The 9,396-nt window shown below is 40.7% G+C and overlaps 1 protein-coding gene and 1 non-coding gene across 2 annotated transcripts; both read right to left on the reverse strand.

The window, feature by feature from the left end:
- Positions 1 to 1,387: 1,387 nt before the first annotated feature.
- On the reverse strand, positions 1,388 to 1,462 carry TRNAN-GUU (transfer RNA asparagine (anticodon GUU)). Its single transcript has one exon. It is a non-coding gene; the product is annotated as a tRNA-Asn (tRNA).
- Positions 1,463 to 5,043: 3,581 nt separating this feature from the next.
- LOC148035794 (uncharacterized) lies at positions 5,044 to 8,704 on the reverse strand. Its single transcript, XM_087677801.1, has one exon. The coding sequence runs from the start codon at positions 8,552 to 8,554 to the stop codon at positions 5,804 to 5,806; it is 2,751 nt and encodes a 916-aa protein (XP_087533927.1). The 5' UTR covers positions 8,555 to 8,704; the 3' UTR covers positions 5,044 to 5,803.
- Between the last annotated feature and the right edge of the window lie 692 nt (positions 8,705 to 9,396).

Here is a 9,396-nt window from a genome sequence, read left to right on the forward strand (position 1 = left end):
GCTTTCTTAGCCCTTATCTTCTTTGTGTTCTTTTTTCCAAGCTCAACTTCCTCTAAGTTTTGAGCTCGTAGAATGACATCTAGTTGAGAAATAGTCATGACTAAAGGCATTGATTCACATTCACTAAGATATTGCTATCAAAATAATTGTATGATGACCTCATTCTTAAGGCCCTTTCTCTCCAAGACAATGTGCTACTATATAGCTAAGATCTTTAGTCTCTTCCTTTCTAGAAGAATTGAGTGTTATATGGCTTAGGCTACTTGGTACCTAGAACAATTACTCTATGACTGGCCTCTTTGGTACCTAGGATAATTAGTTATTCTCTTTCTCTCTAAGACTATTGTTTTCTATATGCCTAGGTTCTTTAATACCTAGGGCATATGGTATCCACTTTTTGAACTCTACCTCCATGTCCTTCTTCCATTCCAAGCATGGTGTGGACTCTCTTTATGGTATCTTCTTTGTTGATAAGGGATTTGATGGTATTCATCACTTCTTAGAACTTCTTCTCAATTATGTCACATGTCAATTTGTCTAATGGTTTGCCCTCATCTAACCATTGGGTAGTCACACTAGTGTGATCTTCCTCAATGATCATTTGATGTTGTTCCAAGAGATCATCCTCCATGCACATGGTTGCTCTAAAGACTTGGACTAGTTGCTTCTAGGGACCAGTTCGTTATAAGAAGCTCACAGGTTGTTGAGTCATGAATCTTTGTTATAGTGCTCTTGAGATTGTATACTTATGTTGGACCATCATTCTCATGACTTTTGTTGAGAATACATAGTAGCCTTATGAAGTAAATGAGCTCTCATGGCATGTGCATTAGCTCCAACTAGGCTATCATTGTATTTAAGTAATGCCACAAATCTTGTGGTGAGCTAAGACGACCTTATGGTATTATGACTGATTTTTTCTTCATGCATGTCTAAGGAGTTGGATCAATCCAAGACATTCTAACCGTGAAAAGCAAAGCCGTTTAGCGCCTTGCCCATGTTGATAGCTAGCTAACAAGATGCCACTAGCATGGAATATTTGTTTGAATGTTAAAGAAATCTTTCACATTCAGATGTTAGACAATTGATCCATTAACATTTATAAGAATACAATTGAATTTTTAATTATGAAGCCTTGGGATTGTGGTTTTCACCTTGACTCCTCAACGGACTTAACCCAAAAGTGACTAACGGATTTGGAAATTGGGCAGGGAAAAACTACATTAAAAGATGATCAACCGGCGAAGACCAAATGAGATTGGATATAACTCGATAAAAAAGGGGACCCACCAACCATGCAAAGTCGATTGCCCACTTAAGTCCCATGAGTGAGACATTGGCGAGGCTGGTTACAGATTTGAACACAGACTAATATGTAGAGTTGACGCGCTAGAGGGAGGGCTTGAACCTCCGGACCTTGTGGTTAACAGCCACACGCTCTAACCAACTGAGCTACTCCAGCAGGCGTTGAAATCTTTCTGAAAGCATAAAATTTTGTGTTTAAATTTCCAGCAGGCGCTGAAATCTTTTAGAAAGCATAAACCTTTCTTTATTAAAATTTCATAAAGATAGATATAACTTGTCCAATTTCATGAAATGTATGGAGAACGGAAAACAAAACGTTCAAACCTAAACCATTAACATATTTATCTAGGGCTCACATTGGGACAAATCAATCGAGGTAAGCCACTATGAACATTATGAAGACCATGGCATGCTAACGAGGTAAGGTAACTTCAAGTCCAAGGTTTAGCTAAGGTATGATAATTTGGAGTGACATGAGAAGTGAGCACCCCTAACTAGTTTGGAACTAGATTGGTAAATGCATTATTTTGCCTTAATCTATGAAAGTTAAGTTTAAGTAGAAAATACAAATCCTTACTTTAAATTTTAGTTAGAAAGCAAAAGTTATGTTTTGAGTCAAGAGAGTTGCTCTTATGTTGTAGTTATACAAGGCCTTCACAATACAATTCTACACATACTATTATTATAACCACTTAAGTATTTGTAGGTTAGATGCCATAGCATCATGTCCTTTACATTTCAAAATTCTCTTGTAGCTCGAGTTCTTCTTGGTAGATTCACTTCAAAGTTATGAGATTCCCAAGGACTTTGGTACAGCACGATTGGCCTTGACAATTTGGAAAATAGAAGTGTGGACCCATTGCACCAATCTCGTACAAACCCTCATAACTTACTACCATAAAATTTTTAGGCTATCATGGTTTGTAGTGATGAGACATTAATCAAAAACCTATTTCCATTCTCAAGGCTAAACTAGTTTAAAGTCTTAGGTAATTTAACATACTGAACTTAGGAAAAAACCCTTGCAATTTTTTCAACAAATGTATTTTCTCCAAAGGCCAAGATTTTGTGATGTCTCATGTTATCTTGATCTATTTGACCATAAACAATTGCATGTGTGTGGAAAGAAGACATTAAAATGTGAATGTAAGAAAACAGTATTTTAAGCTCCACTTTTGCCATATACAACTTGATAGATCTTTAAAAAATTAAAACAAAGGATTCTTTGCCTCATTTTTTAAACATGCTTGACTCAAAAATGTGCAAGCTTGAAATTTTATGTCAATTTTTACATTCCAAGGGAACCATTAAATATACTCCAAATGTTTCACTTAAGATAAGCTACAATTTAAGTTGCTTGCAACTATGATTAAGATGAGATCTTCTCCATGAGTATGCATGCATACAAGTACACATATGCATGCATACATAAATGCATTCATGTGTGAGTGGTGGTAGTTGTGTGCATGTGTGTGGTGGTTGGGGGTGCCAAAATTGGAGGACTTAATTAACACAAAATTATATTGCACTTTCACCTAATTTAACTATATAATAACAACCCCAAAAGCATCCAAACCTCTAACTTAGATTTTTTTATATTCATTATGGTGACATCTTTAGTTTAGATGTTGTGAATGCTACTTGAGAGAGAGAGAGAGAGAGAGAGAGAGAGAGAGGGGGGGGGGTTGTATTAACATCCTTTTAGACACCTTAAAGGCATATAGAACAAAGACACAAATCAAAATTTTTCATTGCAATCCATTTGAGGGAGCCATCAACACAAAAAGAATCCCACAACAAGGTGCCATTAGCACCAAAAAGAAACCTGTCTACTAAAACTATCACAATTTTTTAATACATCATAACCCAAAAGTAACTCAGTGCTTTTATGATGGATTTGCTACATCAATAAACTATCTATTTGCCCTAAAAGTAACCGAATAGTTTGCTACCCTCGAAACATTTTGGTCGCTCTAATACTTCAACTTTATCTTCCATGTTTCCAAACTACAAAGTTGCTTGATTCTTTCCTTGCTCAATAATTTGCCATGATACCATCCAATTATGCCTTTTTCCTTCCACTATTTTGGTCTATAGCATGTAGGACTCTTAAGCATTCTTGGTGCTCTTCATTTACGAGTTCTTCTTGTGTTTCTTCATGCCATCCTTGAGGAGGGCCGCCTATACATACATGGAATGTAATCTTCTTCTGTAATAAAGCTTCATTAACAATTGAGAATATGGTGTCCATCGTACCTCATTGATTTGTCTCCTTGTTTCAATTTCCTTCTATACTTATTTATTTGGCTCATTTCTTGTTTCAATTTCCTATTGTGCTTTGGTCTTTATTTCTTCAACTTCATCTTTAATCTTTTTATTTGTTGTAGTCACTTCTATTGTCAATTTTTCCTCTAATTCTACCAACATATGCACTTTGGCAAGTAAGACTTTCAAAACCACATTCTTTGCTTCTTAAGCTACGAACTCTTTGATGTAAATATCCCTCCCATAAACTTGGCTCTCTATTTGGCATGGGCAATGATGCCAAGATCACTAAGAAACTCTCCATGTTTATTTTATTGTTAGGGCAAGAGCTTACACCTAATCCTCATCTCTAAGTGTTTCCCTTGCACCCTAGGTGGAGATGATATGGGAGATTAAAAACCCATCAACTCACGTGTGTTTATAGGTATTTATGTCAAATGGGAGAGTGTATGTAAATGCTAAAGAAAAGGAGATATGGATGCTCAAAAAATGCAAAACGTGCAAATTGAGTTTCACTGGTGACTTGTGCGTGTGTGTACGAGTGTGTTCGTGAAGTGAAGTCCAAATGCGTGTGAAGTGAACTCAACTCAATCCTCCACACGCATTTGGACTTCACTTCACGAACACACTCGTACACACACGCACTCTCTCTCTCTCTCTCTCTCTCTCTCTCTCTCTCTCAATTGGCAGTCTTTAAAGGACCTGCAGTTAAGCTTCAATACAGACTAGCATCATTTTCTATTGTGCCAACCATATCATCAACTGATCTGACTAAAATTAATCAATGGTCTTGATTGTCCTTCACATGTCCCTTGGTCCATTGAGACAAGGGAACGTTAAGAAGCTCGAATTCCCTTGAGCCTTTCCAATAGACCCAACTCATAAGAGAACGAGAATAGAGCAACTGGAAGGGATCCAACTCTGCCTATGAAAGAAGGGTGGTTATCCCTAGAAACCTTCTACCCTTCAAGTATGAGGTTTGCTCCATGATAGTTTGCACCTGTTTTCTCGCTGAACAAGAGCAATAATGGTGCTAAGGACAACTGCTCTCGTGTCCAAGGTCTCCATAATGAGATACCAAAGTGCAAATGTAAAGCATGAGGTCTAACATAATCTCTTAACAAGCCCTTGCCAGTGGTCATGTTAAATAACATTTCCTCGTGTTCTAGTCCGTTTAAAAGGATGAATACAGCAGTGCCTCTGCGTTCCTCCTTTGTTGTGTAATGCTCAACTCTAAAAGCTGTGCAGAGATGTACTTTGACAATTCCAAGCCTCGGAACTATTAGATTTCAAAAGCAAATATGAACTCTCCTACCTTTTTCCTGTACAGACAACAAGACCAAGCCTCAAAGGCATTAGATTCAAAAAACAAATATTAACTTCTCATCCTGGGACTAGATACTTGGATTGAAATAATGTTCAGAAAATAATCATTTTACTTGTGATACTCCTAGGCCTTCAAAATTTGTTAGTAGGAATTGATTATCTATGTGGATCCTCAGCAGTTCCAAACTTTACCCGACTCCAAGTATGGGTCTATGCTGGTCAACAATATGACATTAGAACCTAAAGTCTTCACATCACAGAAGGTATAAAACTGTTGGCAATAATGATCCAAATGGCTGAGTAGGGCTAGGCTCAAATAACTCTCATGCCTAACTGGGCTAACTATGCTGCTGCCTGTGCAAACCTCACCATCTCCATTAGTGATATATGGCACCTTGCTATTCCAGCTGCCAACAGCTCATGGTTTGAATGATCCATCTGGTCTCTGCTAGTTAGATAGTTCATAATTGTAAAACCTGGCAGCTCAACATTATGCAATCGCATGCACTATTAGGTGGTGTTAGTGTCACATCCAGAAAGCCACATACTTGACTAAAGCATTGGAATTCCTTGATCCTTGAAAAAGCACAGAAAGTGAAACCTTCTTAAGAAATGTCTCTAGTTGGCTTTCCTAAGAAGGTCAAACTCACCTGTACCTATGTAAATGTGGACAGCTCTCTACACAATGGCAGTTATGCATTTCAGACAAGCTTCCTGTGCCATGTCCCTAGTTTGATAAATTTGACTGGAGTTTCGGAGGAACTAAACACAACAAAGCCAGACAGCAGCCTGGGAGGGAGAGGCTGATTGTACAAGCAGTCCTTGCAAACCCACCATATGGCAGTGGAAATATTTGGAAGGAAAACATGCGCAAAGTAGGAAACAACAGACACAAACATAATGGCATTTATATGGTCTGCAACAGGTCTTCTAATTTTTTATTGCAACTCTCTACAGCCGAATATTCATCTAGCTTGGAAAAGCTCTCCCCTTGTCTCAATATACTGCGCAGAAGCATTCGGGCAGATGAAAGCTCTTTTTTACTGCCCGTCCTAGATGAGATTTCCACGTATGTCTCAGATAGACTCAATGCAGCCTGGCAGAACCTCTCGAAGTGTTCTTTACTATGTTGCCAATCAGACCCCTGTAAGCTACGAACCTGTTTCAAGTGTGCTTCTGAGCACATTGTGAGATCTCCCTTAAGTCTGTGCCAACGTGCCAACAATCCCCACACAGCTGCATCTTGACAATGTTGCACAACCCTTGTCAATAGTTTTCCCACACTGATCATTAACCAATCTGTCTCAGCCATTAGCTCCTCTTTTATCCTAACATTAGCATCTTCTCTAGTGCTGGAAATTGAATCCTCTCTAACCGCATATCTGTTTGGCTCAGACGCTTCATTTTGTCTTAAGCTAGGCATGCTGCTGTCCAGTTTACTATCCTTGGTTTCAGACCTGAGCTCTAGCTCCTCTATTAGTTTGGAAAGGCAAGCCAAGTTGGCATGCTTGCCTTCAGATAAATCAAGAACCATCGTCAAAGCTTCAATAGCCTGTCCAAAATTAAAGGTATCCAGTGAAACATACGCATAATTTTCCCACATTTGCCAGCTATTTCGCTTGAATTTAAGGGCCTCTCGAAATGCAATAAAGGCTTCTTTACTCTTCTTTTTTGTCATGTGAATAGCCGCAATGTTATTCCATGCTTCCCCATTGTCAGGATCGAGTTGTACAGCCCGAGTATAAGCATCCAAGGCCTTGTTCAATTCTCGTGCCTTCAAAGCTGCTGAGCCAAGAGCAAACCATCCATCTGGGTGCAGTGAATTCAAACTGAGAGCAGCTTCCCAATGTCTCATTGATTTTACATACTCTCCCTTACTATAAGCAGATCGTCCTAATGACCTTTGAGCTCGAGCAAAATGGTGTCCAGACACGTCCCAGGCCTTAACATAACACTCTTCATTTAGAGTCACGTCACCCAAAGCACACCATAGCCTTGGATCATTGGGAGAATGTTGCAAGCGCTCCTTTATGAGATCAACAGCTGCAGCTTTCTTTCCTAGCAGACAATAGCAGTCAATCATACTGTTCCAAAGTTCAAGTTGTTCAAAGATGCTTAGAGCATCTCGAACTAGTCCACATCCAACCATCATCTCTGCATACTCTTTCAGCAGAACAGCAAGTGTAGGGAAGTTGATACAGAAAGCATAGCACATCCTGTTTTGGACTTCACAGCTAACGTTCCCACGAATATCTTCTACCACTTGCTCCATCATCAAAAGTGCACGCTGTTTCGTTCGACTCCTAGTATACTCCCATCGGATTCGCAGAAGCTGACAGCAACACTTGACCATAAATCGTGAAGACTGCTGACCATCCACTGCCTCAATAAAGGGTGCCATCTGCCATCCCCTTAATTCATCATCTGGATTGCTTCTCTTGATGTCCAAACACTCTGCCAAAATTACTGCCTGCTGTAAGCTACTTAGAGATTTGTGCATGCCACTTTGGCTTGATGCAAAGGCTTTCTCATCTATTAGTTTAGGCTTCATCAAGATATCCTCCTCATTGTTGAATCCTTTTTGGCTATTTTCAGAAGCATCTGTGTTGACTTTCTCAACAATGCAAGGTGCTTGCTCCATTGTTTCTGATTTTGTATCAGCAACTAACACCATCTGAGCTTTGGGATCAATTTGATGGACTGTTCTGTATCCCAGAGCACCAGTTAGATAAAGTTGAAGTCCACAAGCTTCTTTAGCAGCTTCAACTCGCTTCTTAGCATGATCAATATGGCCATAAGCATACTCTACAAGGCCGTACTCAAGCTGCACAGCCGTTGCAATAATGGTCGCAGCATTCTTGTCTAGGGCTGCCCCCCATTTCATCTCCTTAAGAGCCAGAAATGTTTCTGGCTTCAGAACTGCTAGTGCAGCATGCAAGGAAGGCGAGCGTTCATCCAAAGCTAATTGATGTGTGAACAAAGTTCGACAAGCCCACCAATTCCATGTACACAATGGAATAGGTTTGTTTGCCGCTCCTTTAAGGGAATCCAATGTATCCACCAAAAGTATTCTGGCCAGTAACAGATACTGTGGAAGGAAGCATAAACCGACAAGGTCGGAGCCATCCACCATGAGCTGTTTCTTGGCCCACTTATCGCCCTCGTGATCATTAAAGGCGAGCAGCTCTCCTGGCAAGATGATGGATGGGCACGGTGGGAAGTCCATACAGGGCCCAGTCAAATTGGCTTGCCAGAAGGCAAGCAAGGCTGCAACTCCCACAGCCATGACAAGCAGGCAGCGCTTGTCTCGCAGACCATCAGCGCAGTCGCCTTGGCTATGAGAAAAGCCATTGACGCAGTTGCTTTTGCCTTCGCCGCCATTGATGAAGGCTAAAACACGATCGGCCACCGCGGTGTAGAATTCGTAAGCATCCTTCGCTGGCTGCAGGGAGCCGATCCAGTCTTCCCATAGAAAAGACTTCAAAGGGGGGCCCGAGAGGGCATCAACAAAGGCACCATTCTCGATGCTTGAGACGGCATAACTGATTGCAGCATCTAAGGAAGACGCAGGGATATCTTGCTCTTCAGAAGTTAATGGGGGCGAGCCCGCTAGAGAGCACATGAGAAGCCGAAGCTCCGCGCTCGCCACCATGTCCATCTTCTTCCTCCCCGGCTGCAAACACACTCACTCACTCGCGCTCTCTCTCTCTCTCTCTCGTCGTTTCTCGAGGGGCAGAGGTGATTCAAAATAGCTTCATCTCTTCAATAGCTCTACGGAGAGTGAGATTTGAAAATATTAGGCATTTATCAGGCAGCGTTTAGAGCAGCCGTTAAGGCATGTGCATGCGTAGCCTAAGGAACCATGTTCAATTCTCAGGGATGGACTGGTGGATTTCAAGCTCTACCTCTATAGAGCGCTTTGAGGGTATTTAATAGCCTGCCATGAATGATATCACATTTAAAAGTATATATTTTAGGTATATAGGGCCAGTAGCATTTCTAGCACTCGTTAAGGTATTTGTGTGGGTTGCTTGAGTAGCCAGGTTCGATTGCACGGCCGAATTGGTGGATTTCAAGTTCTACCTCTATGGGCCGTTGAGATGGTGTCTAACAAACTATAAGAAATAGCATCTCATTTATAAAAATATTAGGTCTATGTCAAGTGAGTTTTGGAAATATTCGGCCTACAGCACATCCTTGCACAAGCTTATTTGACCTCCATATTGGACAACTTGACTCACATGTTGGGGGTAAAGGCACCTCTACCTAGCCGCCCGTGTATTACTACATTAACAACACTCGCACCTGCACACTGCAAGTGGTGGACACCCGTCAATCACCATCACTTTATTATTTATTCTTTTAGTGACAAATGAATAAAGGGAAGGCCGATCACACATTATGATTGCTGGAGTTTCCACATTGTGAGTTTCTCTCGCTCTTACTCTTACTCTCTCACCATAGCTCTCCTGTGCAAGCTTCGATCGTTCTCACCTTTCA

The sequence above is a fragment of the Lygodium microphyllum genome, chromosome 5 (genome assembly GCF_053477565.2).
Source record: "Lygodium microphyllum isolate KBCC chromosome 5, Lygodium_microphyllum_v1.1.10, whole genome shotgun sequence".
In the NCBI taxonomy this organism is placed as follows: Eukaryota; Viridiplantae; Streptophyta; class Polypodiopsida; order Schizaeales; family Lygodiaceae; genus Lygodium; species Lygodium microphyllum.

Bases quoted from the DNA above. Each gene is read 5' to 3' on its own strand.
- LOC148035794 (XM_087677801.1), bottom strand. From the start codon at position 8,554: ATGGACATGGTGGCGAGCGCGGAGCTTCGGCTTCTCATGTGCTCTCTA.